The sequence below is a fragment of the Amphiprion ocellaris genome, chromosome 4, assembly GCF_022539595.1.
Source record: "Amphiprion ocellaris isolate individual 3 ecotype Okinawa chromosome 4, ASM2253959v1, whole genome shotgun sequence".
Classification (NCBI taxonomy): domain Eukaryota; kingdom Metazoa; phylum Chordata; class Actinopteri; family Pomacentridae; genus Amphiprion; species Amphiprion ocellaris.
In genome coordinates this window covers 14,128,900-14,150,486 of record NC_072769.1, presented here as the reverse complement: position 1 = coordinate 14,150,486, position 21,587 = coordinate 14,128,900, and the positions used below count along the sequence as shown (strand labels likewise).

General features: G+C 41.0%; 1 protein-coding gene across 2 annotated transcripts; it reads right to left on the bottom strand.

Moving 5' to 3' along the window:
• Positions 1-58: 58 nt before the first annotated feature.
• On the bottom strand, positions 59-21,251 carry kitb (KIT proto-oncogene, receptor tyrosine kinase b). 2 transcript variants are annotated; one of them, XM_023272182.3, is made up of 21 exons: positions 21,012-21,251; positions 18,941-19,216; positions 18,571-18,855; positions 17,215-17,354; positions 16,697-16,865; positions 15,375-15,564; positions 15,183-15,298; positions 14,738-14,852; positions 13,275-13,462; positions 12,690-12,796; positions 11,851-11,977; positions 11,615-11,719; positions 10,327-10,437; positions 7,975-8,113; positions 7,814-7,878; positions 7,627-7,718; positions 4,763-4,885; positions 3,824-3,935; positions 3,488-3,587; positions 2,043-2,148; positions 59-1,937 (listed from the first exon to the last, which is right to left on the bottom strand). In XM_023272182.3, exons 1-21 carry the CDS (start codon positions 21,100-21,102, stop codon positions 1,794-1,796), a joined length of 2,901 nt encoding a protein of 966 aa, XP_023127950.1. In that variant the 5' UTR covers positions 21,103-21,251; the 3' UTR covers positions 59-1,793. The 2 variants fall into 2 exon arrangements, with proteins under 2 accessions (XP_023127950.1, XP_023127948.1); XM_023272180.3 differs by having other exon boundaries at positions 7,814-7,881; positions 21,012-21,250.
• Positions 21,252-21,587: the final 336 nt, after the last annotated feature.

The following is a 21,587-nucleotide window of genomic DNA, read 5'->3' as shown; positions in this document are numbered from 1 at the left end:
CTTCCAGTGAGTCTTATTTCACAGAAACAGGAGAGGGACAAAAGAAACAGTCTCTGCAGTTGGTTCTACCATCACAGGTACTTCCTTTATTATTACAAGTCAACCAACTGTATCAAAACTGCAGAAGCTCTGTTCTGCTCCACCTTCTCACCAGTAACCGTCACAAACAAATGCGTCCAGTAATAAAAAGAAAAAAAAATCTAAAGGCACATCTCTATTGTATTTACATTGCATACATGTTTGACATAAATCAAGTAAAAAGCACACAATCAGTCCTAAACCCTTGGCCACAGTGGCTTTGCTAAAGAGACTAAAGTTATCCAAGAAATACAAACAGCAACACACCAGTCAGTCGTTTGTTTTAAGTCACAGTATTCAAAGCTACAACGCACAGGTGGGAATCAGTGTTTCTGTAACTTATGGCTTTGCTTTTTCATTAGGAATTATCGCTTGCATGCCACTTTTCGATGGCTCAGTTGTCTCTTCAAAGAGCTCGCAGACGAGACATATGTCAGAGTATTTTTATGTCAAGGCCCATTAAACACATGTTTAAAGTAGGCCTGCTGACAACTTCTCCCCAACCCAGTGGCAATGACTAAACTAAGATTGGACATTTTTGGGAAACATTCTCGCCGAGGGGTAAAAGAGAAGAATGATACCACTGTTATATCTGACCTTTATATATGAAGCTGGAGCCAGAAATGTGTTTATTTATTTGTGTTGGGTGTGTATCTGAGTTATACAAGTGTACTCTTGTACTATACATATAATACAACATAGCAGAGCCTGTAACTTTACCTCAGAACAAAGTGCTTCATAAAAAACAACAAATCGCTAAAACTGCACTTGCCAAACTTTAGGCAGCAACGGTAAATTATGCACACAAGAACAAATAACAGTGGGCTACCCAATTTCAGTAAGGGATTTGACTGTAAAATATAGAAAAAACTAAAAATCCTGCATTATTTGCCTTTGATCGCACAGCAGGGAATGACTTTTACCAACATTAGCCACTAAGAGATCATTTTTTTGCCCAAAGTCTACAAGTGGTGGTTTCACAGGGGGTTACCAGACTTGTTCTTACCACACATAAATTGACATTTTTACACTTTAGGTATTGCACAGATTAACATATTAATAAGTGAGCTTGAGAAGTGCTGGTATGCAGATTTGGCTTTTGCAGATTTTTGTTTCCACTCATGACTCTAAACTAAACTGTTGGCTTGACCATTAAACTTAACGCACAGGCGTGAGGATTATTATCAATCTTCTTATCTAGCTCTCCGCAAGAAAGTGTGTATTCCCCAAAATGTCAATAACATTCCAATAAAACGGGAGACAAATCTAACACGACATCTTGACATCACAGCACCACCTCTGCTTATTTAACCTCCCCCCAGTCAGTTATGTACATGTACTTGTAGCCTTTGCTTTCCTTAAAGCATCTTAAGTTGTAATCTAAGGCTGAATGTGAGTCAGAACTCCTCCCACAGCTGATGGGTGATGTTGTATCTGATGGCTGGTTAGTGCTGCGAGTCTGTTTTATATAGATGTGCACCTCAAATAGCCACCAGAGATCGATATGCCGATGGGAAAAGTAGATAGAGGCTGAGAGCCCAGTGCAGGCCTGTATATATACACTGTCTATGTGTGTGTGTGCAGGAAGGCCAGCATTTGAGAGTTAGTTTGAATGGACTTTGAATGTCGTTAGCTGGGGAGTGTGTTGTAGAGGGAAAGAGTGATCAGGGAGTTAGGGTGGGGTTGTGTACGGATGTGTCATGGCAGTGTGTTTGTCAGACATAGTCCTGGAAGACGTCGGCCGTGCTCTGCAGTAAGGGCTGGGTAGGGGCTGTTGTGCTGCAGACGGAGCTCAGTCTACGCGACGCTGCCCTCTGCTGGTCTGGAGGACCAGAAGCGTTGCTCAGCGTCAGGTACACCTGTTTCAGAGGAGCATGGATGTGACTACAGTTTCTCAATCGGAAAGACAAAATGCTAAAAACTAAACCAACACCAGAAGTAGCTCCATCGTTCCTGCTACTTACATTCTTGGTATTTTCTGACAGCAGCAGTTCGGTTCTTTCCACCAGTTTTCTGAAAGAAGGCCGTTTCAAAGGATCGTGGTTCCAGCAGCACAGCATCATGTCGTACCTACAGAGATGCACCGGAATTAGTTTCTACATCTGGGAATGTGATGGCATCTACTGATTACAAAGATAACACACGCAGAGAAGCAGCTAACTAGGTAAAGAATCCAGATGGTGGCTATAAATCTATACCAAATCATCCATTCATCCATTATCCATATACCGCTTAATCCTCATTAGGGTCGTGGGAGGGGGCTGGAGTCTATTCCAGCTGATTTTGGGCTAAGGCAGGGGACATCCTGGACAGGTCACCAGTCTATCACAGGGCTACGTATAGAGGCAAAAAATGACACTTGCATTCACACCTATGGACAATTTAGAATCACCAATTAACCTCAGCATGTTTTTGGACTGTGGGGGAAGTCGGAGAACCCGGAGAAAACCCACGCATGCACAGGGAGAACATGCAAACTCCATGCAGAAAGATCCCGGGAAGGCCAGGATGCAAACCGGGGATCTTCTAGCTGCAAGGCTGAAAGTCCTAACCACCAAGCCACTGTGCAGCCCCATACCAAATCCTGCTCTTTCTTATTTTTTCATGATCAATAAATCAGTTGGTCATAAACCATCAGAATTCTCTGAAGTGCACATCTCAATTTACTTGAAATGTCTTGTTTTGTTGGTCTAAGACTTAACTACTGCTACATTATCATATTGTAAGACAAAGAAAAGCAGCAGAATATCTCATGAGAAGCTAGACTATACATTTTTTTAGTACTAATGCTATAAGAATTACTTTATTATTTGACTAATTGTTTTTCATGCTGCTGTAGTCATGTTTGTATAATGTATGCCACATCTCTGTGTTTTGTGACACAAAGTAAAAATCATGCTCTAAAGCATACTCTGCTTTATCTTCTATTTTAGTCTAAATGGGGCCATAATTTACAAACTTAACATCATGCTGTACTGAAAGAGACTTGAAACTAGCGCTTGAGCTAATAAACTCATGAAGATAATGTTTACAGAGATAACATATCAAAGGAGAAATAGGACCATATTTTCATACTTTTATCCAATTTGACATCTTTTTGCAACCACAAGAGTCACCCCCTGCTGGACATTAGAAAGAATGCAGTTTTAACTTATTCTCGTAATAAAGGAGACACAACATGTCATGAAAAAGCAGCCCTAATCTAATTTCACTGGAATTTGCTGATTTTATCAAATTATTTGTATCCTTGTCTGTATTTTAGGGTTTTGAGCTTAAACAAAACAAGCAAAAAACTAATTTTCCATTAATGAATTAATTAAAATGTCATCTGGAGATTAACTGACAATGAAAATACTCACTATATGCACCATATTATATAATAAGAAAACCCTCAGAGACACACACTCACATTTCAATAGGAGCAAACTCAGGCCTGTTCATCCTGTGGCCTTCCTGGATCATCCTGTAAAACGCAGAGCCGACCTGCATCCCAGGATAAGGGCTGTTTCCTGCAACAACACCACACAATACGCACACGCTTCAAAAAATACAATCACGGATTCCTACAATGCTGCCGGTTTCTCAATCAATACGATTTTGCATGATTCACTCCACTAAGCGACGCTGCTGCTCGGGAGCATCAGCAGAGCCTCTAATAAGGCCCCAGTCAGCTCAAATGGATGATAATAATGGGCCAGACATTATGAAACACGCACAACAGCACGGCTCTAACTGGAAATGTTACCCAGAGAGAAGATTTCCCAGAGCAGGATGCCATAGGACCACACGTCACTCTCAAAGGTGTAGACACAGTCGAAAATACTCTCGGGAGACATCCACTTGACCGGCAGACGAGCCTGCAAGAGGGACAGCCGTGATCCCCTGTCCTCATTTATAGAAACATTTAACATTCGCTCTTTAAAAAGATCGACATTTTCCATATAGTGTATTGAGGAGAAAAGCTTTTCCATTGCTGTAAATTAATCTCACTGACGAAAATCCCCAGCAAATCTGAACATATAATTGATGAAACATTTATTGTCACCTCTCGAGACACCACAAACAATTTCATTTGGGCATTTGTATTAAATGAGACGTGTAGGTTGGTTAATTTTCCTGGGTCACACGCTACAGGACTGACAGAAAGCTGAAAATCTGAGAATTTTTCCTGTTTTTACAGTTTCTGGCACTGATAAGTGGTGTAATCTTGATGATGTTTTAAAGATAACATGCTTTTCTTGCCCACTGGTGGGTTCTTGGGTTTCAGAGGGGTAATATTACAGAAATCTTCATGTGCAAACCGAAGAGGATTTGGTGTTTTTTTGCCTAGTACAATTCTAAATGCATTATTTGACTTGACAAACAAACAACTGTAGCTCATCGCCCTACTTTTAAGAAATTGCAACAAGCATTATTCTCTGCTTTGTGATATTCTGTAGCCTAAATGACAGATGGCTGATCATAATGAAAGTAATAATTAGTGGCAGCCCAGCATTCTTCGCATGCATGCATTGTTCCGGTGAGCAGTTCAGGGACAGTAAGGAGAGGTATGCGTGGGAGTTTCAATTTTAGGATGTGCAGAGACAGAGAGGGAACAAAGGCAAAGAGAGAGTAAAAGGAAAGGAAGGTAGGATGAAGAGGAAGGGGAAGGGAGAAAGAGAGAACGACTGACAGACAGACTCACGTTTCCCCGAAGCACATAGCTGGCGTCAGTGGTGATGTCTCGCGCCAAGCCAAAGTCACAGATCTTGGCCACCCTGCCGTGAGTCAGCAGAATGTTTCTGGCTGCAAGATCCCGGTGGATACACTGCACAGACACACACACAGAGGAAAAAGAAACACGGAAATGGATACTGTAACCGGTTTCTGCACTAAATGACTGACTCACAGAATACACATACAAATGAGGCGAGGCATGGAAAGATCGTTGCAAACCTTACAAGCACAAAGACTGGCAAAAGAAAAAACAAAACACTGACATATTCTATATGACGAGTGCTGCTGGGTTAGGCAGAGAACATTTCACGGGAGGATTGGACACATTTTTCTTCTCATTTATTGAAGAATATAACTGTTTTCTAAACTGTATCTTATTGCAGATATAATTTTTCACTTTGTAAGAAAGAAGAAAGTTACAGCAGCTCATTTTAATGTTCATATGGCAAAACAAATAGACTTATATGCAAATGTGTGTTCCGTCTTGCACTATGACTGCAGTTATTACTTCACACAGTTTAACAAAAGGGTTGTTGTTGTCTAAGGAAAAAAAAAAGTCATCAGCTCCACATTTCTGTTAGCCGGCCACCTGTTTGTGTGTGTGAGAGACAGATCTGCCAACCAAACAATAAAGCCATTGGACAAAAAATTGTGTTTGAGTTTAATTTCATTACATGAGCTGTTTTATGCTATTAATCATTTGGTCAGTTTATTGGCTTTCAGTGCACTTTGTGGTGATACACCATTGTTGAAGTGCTTCTCTCAGCATTGACGTCACAGTCGACTATTAACCTTCAGAACTGAGAGCAGTTTCTTTGTGTTTGTTTGATCCTATGACTTTTTTAGTCACTGTGGTTCATTTTTCACTGCAGTTCAAAAGTCCTGCACCTCTATGGAAACAGTACAAGCATGATTAGAAGTAGAGAGTGCAATATAACACTGTTATAATGCCATAAATCATGAAAACAGGAAATTAAAACTCAAATTGCTTTGATTACTTGTTTTACAAAATAAAAAAAAAACTGTGATGATCATGTACAACATTTGTTACCAATACTAAAAAAAAAAGATGACTCTACGTACTATAGATCTTTACTTCTTGCATATTTAATTTATTTCCATACTTGTTTCCTATCTACTGTATAACCACATCCTGCAGAGCTGACTCACTAATGACTTCCTGGTTATGTCTAGGAGTGCAGACTTTTATTTTTTTAACAAATTCTGGTTTGTGCAAACCATTTATTTCTAGTGGGAACTGAGGCAAACTCAATAAAATGATTTTGCTTAAATATCACAATTTTATGCTACAACCCGGTGAAGTTTTCCATCAAAGATGAATAGTTTTAATGAATGTTGAAAACTTAAAAACTGAGGATTCTCTCTGTTTTTACAGTTTCTTTTTCTGACAAACAGTGTAATTTGGGTTATTTTTTTAAATTTTATTTTTAAAAAGATAACATACCTTTCAAACCCACCGGCAGGTTTTGGATTTTAGAAGGTTAGAATGTAAACACAGGCCAGTAATTTTTACTGCGGAAATAAAGTGAATCACCCAAAGATTGTCAGGAAAACTACAAGGTTAAATTTTGAAGTGGTTAGAGTGAATGAACTGATTTTTTTGCCAGATGGGGGCAGCAGAAACAAGCTGTAAACACAAAACTGACATAGCAAACACATCATCATCAGTCATTTGAAGTAATGTCTGTGGCAGGCTGGATGAACGTAAGTCCAATATTCACTGTCTTTATAGCTCTTGTAGGAGCCACTTTATGTTGTTTTTGTGTACGACTCGGACCACCAAGTGGTACTTCTGAATCTATCTGTATATTAAATATGAACTTTGATCATGGAAAGTGCAGATTTTGTTTGAAAGCATATTGCAGTTCTTCAACAGCAGCCCATCAGTGGCTTTTACATACATCAGATAGTCTCTGTAGCTTGGTTTGGCTCTCCATCAACTCTCCTTTAATTGCTGAATGATCCACTATGTTCACCAGATACTGTAGTTTATAGCTTTATCTGTCACTTTGTGCAAAGTGGTTCATATTATTGGTAAGCTTACAGCAAGCAAAGTAACTAAAAACAGTAACGCGAAAGCCACTGAATCGAAACAATGAGCTGAAAAAGGCTAAAATGCAGCATACAGTTGAGAGGGACTGCAAAGCTGAGTGAAAATTGAGGAATAAATCTCCAGGCTTATTGCTGCATGTGTAATTTCTACAACTGTTAACATAAAAACCTTAAATATAGCAGATTTAAGGAAGATTAATTTATGTGTAATTCTACAATTTCATTTAGCGGACGCTGTTATCCAAAACGACGTACATCTGAGAGTAGATTAAAACAAGCAAGGATCTAGTCATGAGAAAACAACCTGGATAAGTGCCATAAAACAAGTTCAAGTGTGATAATAGGTCCTTGGTGCCTACAGGCAGTGCGGGAGGTAATACGAATTTTTCTTCTTTTTCCTTTTGCAATCTGTCAAGTCCAAAGGTGTTCAGTGAAGAGCTGGGTCTTTAATCTTTTCTTATTGACTGATCGAACAGAGTTTGGCAACTCGTTCCACTACCGGGGAACCACAGAGGAGAAGAGTCTAGCTATGGAGAGTTCAGACAGGAGGGAGCTGTTTCCATTGTAGTTTGGTATGCAAGTGTCAGAGTGTGCAGATCAGCTGTAAATGCAGCTTCACTGTATGTATAGCGCTGACGGCAAGGTTTCCACATGAACGTTGGCTCTGAGCCATAACATGATTTACAAACTAGCAGCAGCACTTTTAAATCTCTTCTGTAACTGCTCTATAAATATTAACAGGGTCTATAAAAGCCTTACATTCTTGGAAGTAATGTAGTCCATTCCTTTGGCCACCTGGTAGGAAAAGCTGAGGAGATCTTCGGCGTCCAGAGACAGCTCATCTATGTCATCTGGATAAAGATTGCACTGTCAGCTTTAGTGACTGAAAACAGACTTTGCATGATTGGTTCTACAGTACAGAAATGTAGACTAAGAGACCTTGTACCTGACTGGGAGGACTTTTCTTTCTCAGACGGACGCATGGGCATATATCCTGCACCCGTCACCTCTCTGCTACACACACACATACAGAGATACGCACACATTAGTACTTCAATTAACCACTTTCAGGTGCAATCACAGTTAAGAATTTGCACAGATATCCACCTTGTAGGCTCTGTTTGGTTCAAGACGTTGCGATAGTAACCATCCCCAACTTGGGAGTTGAGGAAGGACTCTCTTTTTCTTCGCAGGAAGTTGAGGAGGTCTCCATAGCAACAGTACTCTGTGATCACCAAAATGGGGCCTGGCAGTATCCAGAGATTAAAAAAAAAAAAAAAAAACCCTCAGTTGTTGATTTATAAACCATGACAGCATATAACAAAGAGAACCAGACAAAAGATGATGGCAAGGCATTTGCAATGCAATTTGACACGAGGGAGGACATGCGATCTGTCAGGTTTTAACAGCAGATTTGTTTTAAAGCCAATCCATATTTTTGTGTTAAAACAAGCTGGAAAGATTTATTGTCAGTATTCGATACTTAAAGTAACGATTTTTTTTCAAAGCCTAATAGCTACAAAAACATCCATCAAGTGTTCAGTCTTTGCCTCATAATAACTTGGTAATGCATATTTGTGTGCAGTTCAATCAAAATGCTGCATTACAGTCAATATTGAGGTCTAGACAGGTAAAGAATATTGATCAAATGCGCAGTAAATTTGTGACAAGCCAAACTGCATCATGTCTTCATATCGGAGCTGGATGATACCCACTGTCCAATATCTGATTTTTAATAAACACTCAATATTAGCAGGTCAGCACGTGTCTAAGCTTTCAAGACAACCTCTAACAACACAAAAATGGCCAATGAATGAATAATAACAATAATAAAATTAATAATGAAACTAGAATGCAAATGCATGAGGTATATAGCAGCCCTATTCAATTAGCGGCCCGCGGGCCACATGCGGACCGAAAGCAACCGTCGAGTGGCCCTAAAGCAACTGCCGAGTGACTGGGACTTGGGTCCGAGAAAAACAGAAAAACATCTTTCAGTAACACTCACGAGTTCTTACAAAAATTCCAACATTATTGCAAACATTGAATGCAACATTTACCGTAACCTAGCAACTAACCCACAATGCCTTGCGTTGAGGAGACGCGTTTGAAAAGTAAACATTAGCAGTTCTATACAGGCGAAAATAGCAGCACGTCTTTTTCTATCCTGAAACGACAAATTGGCGAGGAAAACCGTCGATTTAATCCTGCGTGGACTGACAAGTATTTATTTATTTACCACCAAGTCCGAACGCCAAACCAATGCGTTTACTCTGCAACGAGTGCGTTGCAGCGCTGAAAGATTATAATGTCCGAGGACACCACATTGAAAAAACATGCCGCGTTTCGGACAAACTTTCCAGAGGGATGTCATGACAGAGCGGCTATAATTCAGAGTTTGACTGCATCTTACAACCGGAGCTGTACTACAATGAAGCGGACCTGCACAGCTCAGGAAAGGGCCACGAAAAAGAGGCTGTTCAAAGACTCAGAAACTGTGAAGGACTGCATGTTGGCTGTCGTGGATGAAGTTTTAACGGACGATAAAGTTAAGACGAATGTGATATCTGCTGTCAAACAGGTCTGACACGTCAAACATTCGCAGGGTTGATGTTCTCGCCACAGATGTCTTTGAGACATGGTAAGTGCAACAAAGCAGCGTGCTGTAGCAGACACTAAAGGTAGTTTTATGTATTTATGTGACTATTTTCTGTTCACTGATTATAAGTTTAATATTTAAGAAAGACATTTTGTTTTGACAGTTATTTCACTTAGTTGCACTTTATTATGCACTTTGATGTCAGCTGTATTTCGTTTCAAAGGGATAGTAACTATCACTGTGCCTACTGTTTATTTTTTTGATTATATGCACTGAAGATGTGACTGTCTCAGATGAGACCAAATATGGACAGGGACAAACTCTGTTTTTTATTATTTCAAAAGAAGAAAAATGTCTCAAGTTCTGAAAAGTTACTGTTAAGCAAGTTACTTTTTAATGCACTTTCAGATGTAACCAAAACAAAAGATGGTGTTTCTAATCGTCAGTTTTTATGTTCATATGCACCTTAACATGTGCTTATATTTCCCTATCAAAATGTGTTGAAGTTGTGTGTTTGAAATGTAAAATTTAAAGAAGCAGTATTTCAGCACAGGTTTAGTTTAAGTACTGCTCTTCTATTGTGTTTATGTCCTTTTGGATGTGGCGATACGTTTATAAACATCCAGTGTGTTTGTTATCTTATCTGTTTGTGTTTATTTTAAATGGTTAACTTTGCTGACTGTCTGCTAAAAACGTCCGGCCCAGCTCATGTTCTTAGTCTGAAAATCCGGCCCGAGTCAATTTTTAATTGAATAGCCCTGGTATATAGAGACCACACCTAATAAAAGCAAGAACATATTTAACCAAAAATGATCTTGTATGTCAAGTTTGTTGGCAGCGTTCGTAGCGGCTCCTCTCACCTCCGACTGTACAGGCTCCCAGCAGGTTAACGATGTTCACGTGGTTTCCAAGGTAACTGAGGACCTTCAGCTCTGACATCAGTGCCTCCTTCTCCGTGGAATGAGCGTTAGCTGAGATGACATCAGCACAGAAAGTTAATAAATGCACTCAGTGGTGGAAGAAAATCCAAGGATGAGAAAACACTCCATTAGAAATCCTTTATTCTAAATATTTTTAACTAATAACATCTTCCAAAATATCTTGTATTTTCCCATATGTGATAATATTAGATTATTTATAATGATGCACCATTGTGGGTGACGGTAATGTGGTTGCTAGTTGAGGTGGATCTAGTTGTAGCTACTTTATATTCAGTTTTTTTTGCATTTGTAGTTCAGTGGTAACCGATCTAAGATTAAGGCTTCCTGCTAGAGGTAATGAACTTAATCTGCACTCCTCAGCACTTCCATGAAACCATTAGTGACTCAGCTGCAACATGTCATGTGAAACAAAATTCAAGTATTTTTCATGTGAACTGGGCTGAACTGCAGGCTGTGTTTACACAGAGCACATAGGAGAGAAGTGCGGAAACGAATTAAAGATATAAACAGTAAAATATCTATAGCATGTATGTAGAGTCACCATATTGGAAAAACCTGTGGTCATTTAGAAAACTGCTGTGCATGGTGACCGCAGGTTTTTACAATTTCTGTAAAAAAGAAATTCGACTTCTGTTTTTCATTTTTATCATTCATGGCATTATAAGTGTGTCTCACTGCAGAAAGGACATTTTTAAGTTCTTTCTACTTCTAGCCATGGTTGTGCTGTTTCCATGGACTTTATAATGCAGTAAAAAATTAGCCCACAATCAGTAAAAAGCACAACATGTTCAGAAACTGCTCGAGGTTCAGAAGGTTAAACAGGAAATTGTAACCACAGTTGTGAAAGCCTTTCCCCGTGAAATGCTAAAAGCCACAGGATCATAAAATGTAACATTCAGGTACATCAAAATTATACTTAAAGGGTATGTCCTTCTTGTTTGTGCTGACTTCCAGTGGTTTAACTCCTCACCATGCTACAGTGATGTACAGTAGCACTCCAGGACATTACCAATGTCCAGAACTGAATTGAGCTTGAAACTTTAAACCAGAGAGGGCAGCAAAGCACAGCCTGTCATCCTGCTGTTGTCACCCCTTAAGTACAGTACCTGGGTACTTATGTTACTTTAGTTTCCACTACTGTATACAGTGTCACTTAATGTATGTTGCTACAACACACAGATGCAGTAAAAGACACCAACAGACTTACGTTTTAGCATCTTAACAGCGACGGTTGTAACAGTATCTGCAGAGCACAGTCCATACGCTGTGGCCCTCACTACTTTTCCAAACGCTCCAGAGCCCAGGGTTTTACCTTCAAGTACACAAACATCAATCCGTTAGCATTTTATAATTACTCAGGCAACAATCACACTCGCATGCCTGCACATGTGCACTCCTACAATGTTAACGTACACAGCTACACAAACACGGATGCTGTCATACCAAAGCGTAGCTTCTGCCGGGGGAATTCCCACTTTGAATCATATGGCAGCTGGGTGGGGTCAATATATATGTAGTTGTTTCCATGGATGCTCTCGATCACCTTCCACTGGATTTGGAACTTTGGTTTCTGTTGGTTTAGAGATGAGAGAGGCCATGGATTTATAAAGAGAAAAGCGATATTAAATCAGCTTATTGGGATTGTCTGTTTTGTGTGATTGTATTGCTCATACTTAATATTCAGGTTTACTTTACTCCATGCACTTTAGTTGTCAGCTTGTGTCTAGACTTTCCCGTGACGATCCCACTGCAGATTCATAAACTAGTTTTCAAGGAGTCTGACTCATCTGAGTGCAATGTGAGCAGCGTGCTCAGGGGGGTAAATTATTGGCTCGAGGCGTGATCAGAGTGTCAAAAAATCCTTTAACTACAGCATGTCAGCACTCTGAATGGCTGACTGATGCAGTTCAGTTTCATTAGGACACATTCATGTTCATTAAAAGGACACACTTTCACAATTATCTGCAGAATAAAATTCGTTATCAAATGCAGAACGAAAGATGCTTCTAACTTTAACATACTATAAACAGGATGGAGGCATGAGTCATTAGTAAATGAGAATGGGCCCTTTGCCAGAAACTACTCAAGCCATTTACTTTTCTATGTTGCAAACCGTATATCGATGCTGCGAGATGAACTTGATTAAACATTGATGCCTACAAACTTTGAAACTAATACATGGCTTTGAAAGGGACTGATGGCCGTAGATTTGTGTGATTTATGTGAGATTTTATGACCCTACTGTCACTCAGGTTAAAACTGCAGTTTATTTTCTGTCTTACCTGCATGTACTTATAGAGCAGCACCACTAGAATGAGGCTGAGTAAGACACCAGTAGCCACCATGCCAGTTAGAAGAGGCGTGAAGAGTTTGTGGGGGACGATGCGTTCTGAGGATAGACACACACCAACAAAACCAGAATAATAAATCATCATCAACACTTTTTTTACCGGTAGTTACACAAACGTCACACATACACACACACAGCCACATCCTCTTCCTCCACCATTAAGACAGACAGCTGCAGCAGTGGTGTTTGTTTGTGTGACAGGGATTAGTACGTCTACGCCATATAATCCCCGCCTGCATAGTCAGCATACACTAATCTCATTCAATCTGTACCCAGTAACCACACACCTGGCCTCGGCAGACACGAGGGTCAATGGGTTTGTGTGTCTGTGTTTGTGCAACGTGTTTGTGGTATGGTTTATGAGATAAACACCCTCCATGCTCAGGCACTAAGGCCTTTACTGGAGTAGCTTTTTATTATATGTCATAGTTTCTATACAGTGCATGGTATATATATGTGTGTGTGTGTGTGTGTGTGTGTGTGTGTGTGTGTGTGTGTGTGTGTGTGTGTGTCATACCACTGATGGAGAACAGTGTGTAGGCCTCTTCCCCCTCCGTAGAGGCCACACACTCCAGGGTGTGGTACTGAGCATGCTCCTTGCTGACATTCAGTCGACTCTCCACCTCACTCCTACCAAAGGCAGACTCTGTCAGCATGGCGGCCTCAGGAGTCTCCCACTGGGTGGCATTAGGCAGGTGTGAGCACCTGTTGAATGGTCAAAGTTGCTTAAAATCATTTTTTCTCCCCAACATTTTCTCTCTGCTCTAATTTAGAGCAGATTTGGTATTTATAGGTGAATGGGCTGTACAGGAGACAGTAACAGGAAAGAAAGAAGGATACTGGATTTCAGGACACTTTGTTGTGTGAAAATTGAGTACATTTCTGCAGTTTTTTGCTTCTATTTTGAATCAAAACATGCGCTATCTTTAAGCTAGTTGTTACTGGTGGATGTTAGACTCTAGAGTGTCTTCTCTTATACACATATGGTTCTTCCCATGGACTCTTAATGAAACTGCATCCCATTGATGGGATCAGATCTCTGCAGTCTCTCTCTGTTGCTAACCCCTAACCTAACCTCTGATAATGTCACAGTGTATTTAAATGGCTGTTCTCTTGGAGCAGTAAGATATTTATGCTATTAAATCAAAACAATAAGAAGTTGTTTTGCATCAGGATAACAAGATAACTGTGTAATTATCACAACGGGACGACTCCCGAGCTAATGAGAAAATATATTCGTGATCCTGATAAAATTACCGCAACTAATCAGCTGCAGTAATTACAGTTAATGATGTCGATAAATCAAATCAAATTTGAGAAGAAAATCACATTCCTGTTTTACCAGGGCTCAAAATGTGTCAAATTTGGTGTATGTGTGTATGTATGTGTGTGCCTATGTGTGTGTTGGCCAATGGTCTATACAAGTTGTTGTTTGTTTGTCTAAATGCTAATAAGCTCACTAGGCCATGAGGCGACATAAACCTGTTGTTCAACTTGTTCTGCTCTTTAAAGCATTTCCTGTTCTCACAGAAACTGCCAGACAAACCAACAGAAAATTAAAGATATTTAATGATACCAAGAGAACTAGCCTGAAGTCAGGTGTTCATTTTATTGTTTATCATGCAAAAGTGACATGAACATAAAGCGAAAATCACAACAGGTAGATGTTATAGTTGTGATTATTCATTATGTGATGCAGTAACTTCAGAGTACCTGTTTTCTGCATATATTCATATATTCACAGAAACAATTAATACTGTACTTTATCTCTGTCTACAACTCTCCTTGTTTGCCACATATGCCTGATCAACATCTCAGCAATTGGTGTTGAATTATAACTGTGTCTGAATTCAAATATGGGTCGTGATACTCGCAGTGTTTCTCCACCTCCTGCGTCTTTTCCCCTTTATGCTAAATCTAACAAAGCAAACCAAGCACGATACTCTTGGATGAAACTAGTGCAATATATTTTTGGCTTACCTTGTGTGGGGCAGGTCACAGAAGTACCAGCTGATTTTAGGAACTGGGTATCCTGCAGCAATGCACCGTACCTGTCCGTCAACAGGCCCCTCCTGGGCAATGATAACAGGCTTACCTTGCAGAGAACAAAAACACACATATTTCACATATATGTCTACAACACATACTGTAGAGCTCCTGTATCCTTCCCACCTGTGGTGTTGCAACAGAAAAAGAACAGGCTTCAAAGATCACAGTGGCTCATAATGACAGTATGAATCTCCTCTTTAAATGTTCAAGAAACTGCAGCAGCAGCCAAACGTTTGTGTATGTTGGCGTTGCCGCCTGTTCTGCATTAATGCAATGTGTTACAAACAGGTGTATGTGTAGGCTACATGCATTGGCACTTTGTTCTATTTTAATCTCCACCAAGTAATTGAGTTCTAATTATGTGAGAGCTACTTACTGTTGACGTACACGTGAAAAGAATGATCAACGGATGCGTCTTCATGACTTGCTGAGAAATTATAGATCCCTCCCTCCGTGCCAAGAACCCTCACTAGTCTCAGCTCACTGATGTATCTGATAAAACAAAGACACATTTTAAAAACTTGTGCACACACAGTGACTTTCCGCAACAGTGGCATGCCTTCTGTACCTGTATTTGCGGCGGTGGACGGTGATGACATGCTCTGTGGTGTTGAGGAGACGCTTGCCGTTGTAAGACCAGGACAGAGAACTGGGTTCAGGATAAGCATCAAACTCTACCCTGAGGCTCAGACTCTCCCCCTCCTTAACATGTGCCTGGATGGGACCTGGATCTCCTAACATGGTAATGAACCCCTGATCTAAAGAACAGAATATATTGGTTTGTTATATGTAAAAACAATAATTATTTTTTGTTAAAATATGACAGCCTAACACTGACTTTGGGATGTTCTTTTGCTGCAGCTTTGGATGATCTTATGTTAGAAGAGATGTCTGGAGCAGATATTCTCAAAGGTTTACAGCTATTCTCTTAGAATCAGGAGAGCTTCAAAGAACTCTTGTTGGGTTCCTGGAGGCATCTTAAATAGGTAAATTCAGAGAAGAGAGTGATGGAGGAACCTCTAAAAGCTCAATGGGTTCTTCAGGCGTTTCTCCAAGATTTTTTGCAGACTTATGTGTTGGACTTACTGACTTTTTACACCTGCATTTACACTCTGCTTAAATGGCTAAATGGTAAAGTAGCAAATAGAGGAAGTAGCAAATAGCTGAAAGTAAATAAATTATTAGCTAAAAATAGTGAGCTAACAGTAACAAATAATTAGCTACAAGTAACAAATTGTTCTCCGATGCATTGGCCATTTAAACTATTACTTTAAGCTAACTATTCATTTTTTTGAGGCTCTTCGAGGCATTGACTTTTTCATTGGCATAGTATGCAAATGAAAGATTGCAACTCGTACAGAAATATAGTTGTGGGTGTGAATACTGGTGTCAGTAGTTAGGTTTTAGTTGAGTGTTGTTTTTTACACTTCTGACCAGCAGTGAACGTTCCCATTACACACTGAAAGCTGCTTGGTCTCGGCTGTGTGGAAGAGACCACACATTGCTGGTGCGTATCTGCATTATCTGTGCTTTGAAAACAAGCTGGATTGTGAGCGCTTAGGTTATCGCTTCTTATCTACTCCTTTATTTTACGTTCATGCATCTTTGCTGTTAGGGGGCACATTGAATATTAGTGGAGTAACTTTCAACCAGCTCTAAGAAAAGGGGTCAGAGGGAAAGGCTTTGGGTACACCCAAGAAGATATGTTTACATCCCTAGAAGGCTTTTTAGCTGTGGAAAGACTGACTCAGCTTTTCTTGCGTGGTATAGAAAATCGATTAGGGGTAAACTACGTATACTTTCCAATGAAAATTAAGTTCTGATTGTCTGCTCACTATAAAAGCTGTAACATGTATGCATGTACATTAACAAACCAACTTCAACACTAACCACAAACATCCAGCTGTAGCACTTCGATACTGCTGCCTCTCTCGTTGTAGGCAGTGCAGCGGTAAGAGCCCGAGTCTGACTGGTTGACAGCTTTGATTAAGAGTGAGGTGGCACGTTGATAACCACGGGAACCGGACAGGATGTGTGACGTCTGGCTTTCACGAGGATGCTGCACGGTAAAGGTGAAGAGCGTCATATTAGCGGGTGTAAAATCCCACAGATGACCAGTGTGTTCAAGATATCATGCAGACATGTGTAATATGGTAAATTATAGAATGCAAATTTCTCTTCGTCATTAAACACTTTAACTTCTCATAAATATTACTTAAAATATGACCTCTATATTCTGTATGTTCATTATAGCTCTGAAGAAAATCGAAAGATCTGTTGTATTGTCACATGGTAGGAGTGGATCTCTTTAAAAAAAAATTTAAAAGAGCATATTAGACTGTTTGACATCGAAGCAGCCAAACACCCTGGCATTACGCACAGCTAATAAATCCCTTCATTAATCTCACCGCTGTCGAAGGGAAATCCCACTTGAGACTGAAGTCCGGGTTGACATTGGAGGAGCTACAAGTAAGCTCAAACCGCTCCCCTTTCCTCAGGATGACGGTGTCTTTTTGGGACAGCGTGATCACTGGACGCAGCTCTGGCGCTGAACCAAAGAATGAAAACCAACGTTGTCATAACCGCTACACTTGGTGACGTCATCTAAACCAGCACACTGTCATGAAAATTGCTACATTTTGCTCTCAATGAATAAATTTCCAGGGTGACATCTCATCACATGCTATGAGTCCGACATCACGTTGCTTTTTTGTATTCCCCCTGGTTTAGAATGTATGTTGAACGTCTAAATCCTAAATCTATGTTTATGTCTACATCTTATTTTTTTACACCATAACAGAAGACGGTTCTTTCATCACTAAGCAGTTTGCTGCACAAACACACTAATGCATATTTACACTCGCAGTACTGTGAGCACATGTGCAACCCAGTTGTGCACACATAAACTGCACCATTAATATCCATCGAATGCCTGCAGATGTCACTTTGGTTGCTGTGTTTGTGCTGCAGTAATCCTATTTAACCCAAACACAGCCTTCATGCTCCGTTACAAAGCTGTGTGAGACTCAGATCCCTCGGCTCCTCCCTGCCTCCCTCCCTCCCTCCCTCCCTCACGTCTCCTCTCCCTCCCTCCCTCCCTCCCTCACGTCTCCTCTCCCTCTTTCCCTCCATCAGTCAAAAGGACACCACACCATAACTCCCCTCAGCTTGTCTCCATTTAGACTCCCACAGCAGCCCAGACTGAAAATGCTGATGCAGTGTGGCGGACAGATGCACAGTCATTTTCCACTGACATCAATTTAAATAGCCTTTCTGATATATTTTACGTTATTATTACCCACATAACTCATGAGAATACTGTAACCCTCTTTGGCCAAAACATACATGATCGCTAAATTTATATGTCGATGTCATGAAACATTGTGGTGCCTCGAGTTTAAATCTAATGACTTTGGTAGCTTTTCCAACAGTGCCAGCATGACATTAATGTGTGTGGTTTTTAGAGAAATGTCTCGACAGCAATTAGATTTATTGTAATGGAAGTGCAAACATTCATTTACCATACAGGGTAGATCGTAATAACACTTTCCATCCTGCCAAATACCTGCACAACTAACGGCATTCCACTGTGGTTTCCAGCAAAGACAAATGCTCTGGTTTTACGTTCCAGTGGAAATTTACTGGTGTTAGATTTGTGTTTTAAGGCTGAAAAAGTAGTCTTCTAGTAAAGCTATGCCACATGGAACACCGGTATGAAACCCTTATACTGGCGTCTCCCTTTGAGCATCATATGTCTTACTTACCGAGTCGGACATCCACGGTGTATTGGCTCGACACCACTCTGACTCCACCGAGCTGCCCCACGCATACGTAACAGCCCTCGTATTCCTTTCTAGCGCCGTTGATGATGACGCCTCTCTGGGGGTTGCCAGTGTAACTCATACCAGAGGGCATAGGCCGTCCATCGCAGGTCTCCAGCGCCAGGAGGGCGACCTCAGGGTCAGTCACAAGACAGGGGATGGTGCAGTTCTCACCTGTTCGCACCAGAATGCTATTCACCATGGTGCGCTGAAAAGCATTCAGGGGGTCTGAGCGGAATACAGAAAGAAGAAAATTTGGATTAATAGGACGCTACTTTGATGCCTGCTTCTTTCCCCAACCTCGAACACCCACCTTTCACATAGACGTAGATGGAGCTGTGTTCCATGGTGCTGTTGTTGATGCATACATAACGGCCCATGTGGTAGGCATGCACCACCGGCACCCTGACATAAGCCACTCCGCCCTCCTCCACCTCTCCCTCGATCCTGCGAGCCTTCTCCCTCTGCCACCTCAAGCCCCATGGGGCGCCAGACGTTGTGGTATTGTCGTGGCAACGCAGCTCCAGCTTCCCCCTCTTGGGAACCACAACGTGAGGCCCGCCGGGGGAGATGACTGGCTCGCACCACACTGCAACAGAGGACAGACATGCAGCTTTGTGGACATACTGTGAACCTGGATGCTATTTTCTGAAAGGCGCGACGAGTTTAGTTTGCTTGAATAATCAGGCCTGAGGGGAGAAATACTGCTGCTTTCATTGAGAGTTGTACAGACAGAGAAAAATCGATAAAACAGCAAAAAGAAACAGTGGGGAAGTAAGTCTGGAACTGAAGAGTGCTGAAGAACTTTTTAGTTTATGAAATGTCATTATATAATAACAAAAAAATGCCCATCACATATCAACAAGTCAAAGACAGTCTAATCAAGCTGCTTTATTTTGGGCTGACCAACACTCACCCAAACACCTAAACTATTTCTATAAGCACACAAGGAAGTGAAACAGATCACAAAGCTGATCATCTGTGTGCTGGGGGTCTCACTTGAAAAATGCTCAAAATATCCAAACCGATAGATTAGAGTGATGGTTAAATAGGATGTTATGATTGGCACAGAGCCCCTCAAGAGAGAGTGCTATCAAACCACCACCGCTCAGTTGAACAATCAATAATTATGAGCTGTCCAGCCGCTGAGTAATCATGCATTAAGGGCCCCTAAATCCATTCTCTTAGGATGAGTAAACTAAACCAACATTTTAGTTTGAGTCTAACACCCCCCCCCACACACACACACACACACACCAGCTAGTTCCCTCCAGGTTTTCCTTCTCTCTATTTTATTTTTTTTTTTTGCAGCTTTCCACATGATAAGGCGCCATTTCAAGAGCAGGATTTCATGTGACTGTTCTGCCTCCAGGCTCAAGTACAGCTCAGGACATGAGGCATGTGGATGCTCCCCTTCCAAAATATCAATATCTGTGTTTGTGCAGGCTGTGAGAACATGTTTCATATCTGATATTTTGCAAGATTGCGCTTTGGCAGTTCATACTGAGTGTCATTTTAAATAAGCAAAAGGTTTCACATACAACCTGAGGCTGTACTATGACTAAACACTGAGCTTCCACCACAGCACAGAGATGTTAGATGTCAGTGCGCTGCAGGGCGCGTTTCTGTGGAAAACGAATGTGTGTATCTTTTCTGCTTTGTTCCATCTGCTGCCGTGGTAAGACGCACAACCTAATCCCCTTCATTTCAGTGGGATAAATAATTAATCGTCTACAAACAAAACACACATATACACGCACGCACGCACACACACAGACACGCACACACACACACACACACACACACACACCTGTTGCCTGCTGGGAAAGGCAAAGCAGAGGCATCTCCTGCGCCCCACCAAACAGTAGTTATGCAAATGAGTCCGGATACGATGTGGAGACTTGAGCTGACAGGTTGAGAGCACTGTACCGTTGGACGCCACACTTTAAGTAAACGCTCACCACGTGTCCAGAAACAGTGTGGACGCAGAAAAAAACATGGTTAAAAAGCTGCACTAATCGTGCGTAAAAAGACGCATGCTGTTTGTCTCGGCGTCCAAAATGAAAGCAAAAAAAAGACCTTATATAGGGACAGCAGAAGAATACAGGGGTACAAGAAGGAGACAGAACACTTCAAGCGTCTTAAAAGGGCAGAGACTCTCACATAAAGCGGGGGAAAAAAATTGAGAAAACAGATTCCATAGAGGTGATAAACGCAAAAAGTACAAACGCGTTAATTGATTTAAATTCTTGCTACAAATGATTACACAGTCTGTATTAATTTTTTAGCCTACTGAGATATAAACAAGAAGAAAAGGTCACCATAAAGTAAATACTGACAAGAAAAAACAGGAGTTAAACAACATTACAAGTGTTTTTCCGTACCTGTTAGCGGCAGCAAAATAAAATAGGAGGCACACACAACCCAGTGGCACCTCATTTTTACGCGGTTCGGAAGAATTTCACTCCACTCCATGCGTCTCAGGCGCAGAAATAACCATCCTGGGCTTGAAAACAGCAGATCCCATCCACCCTATAATAACACAGAACAGGTCCCACCAACGTAATGAGGCGCACAAACACAATGATACTGCAGGCAGCGACTCCCCCTGATGGATTTCACTGGAGCTTAAAGACACAGTGCAGCGCCTCTCTTCTGCTGCTCTGGATCAATGCCACTCCTTTCTCTCCCGCATTGGCTGGACACCGGCCAAGGTGATGAGTCGGGCATTACCGGAAAAAAAAGATCGTTTAAAATGCATCTTTACTGTTTCTTTGGAGGAAAAATATTCAAAAATTCTCCAGAAATTTAAGCACTGTCTGAGATATATACACGGTAACTTCTGCTCTGGTAAATAAGACTGCAAATGTTTATCATAAATATTATTATATAAAGTATTTTTGTGGCGCAGTGTCTCCTCACAGCTCTTGGATCAGTGCGTCCTGTTGTGATGATGACAG

Bases quoted from the DNA above. Each gene is read 5' to 3' on its own strand.
- kitb (XM_023272180.3), bottom strand. From the start codon at position 21,102: ATGGAGTGGAGTGAAATTCTTCCGAACCGCGTAAAAATGAGGTGCCAC. The intron at 19,217-21,011 runs GTACGGAAAAAC...CCTCTGTTGCAG, and splicing joins TATTTTGCTGCCGCTAACAG to TGTGGTGCGAGCCAGTCATC. The intron at 15,565-16,696 runs GTTAGTGTTGAA...TCTGTTCTTTAG, and splicing joins GCTACAGCTGGATGTTTGTG to ATCAGGGGTTCATTACCATG.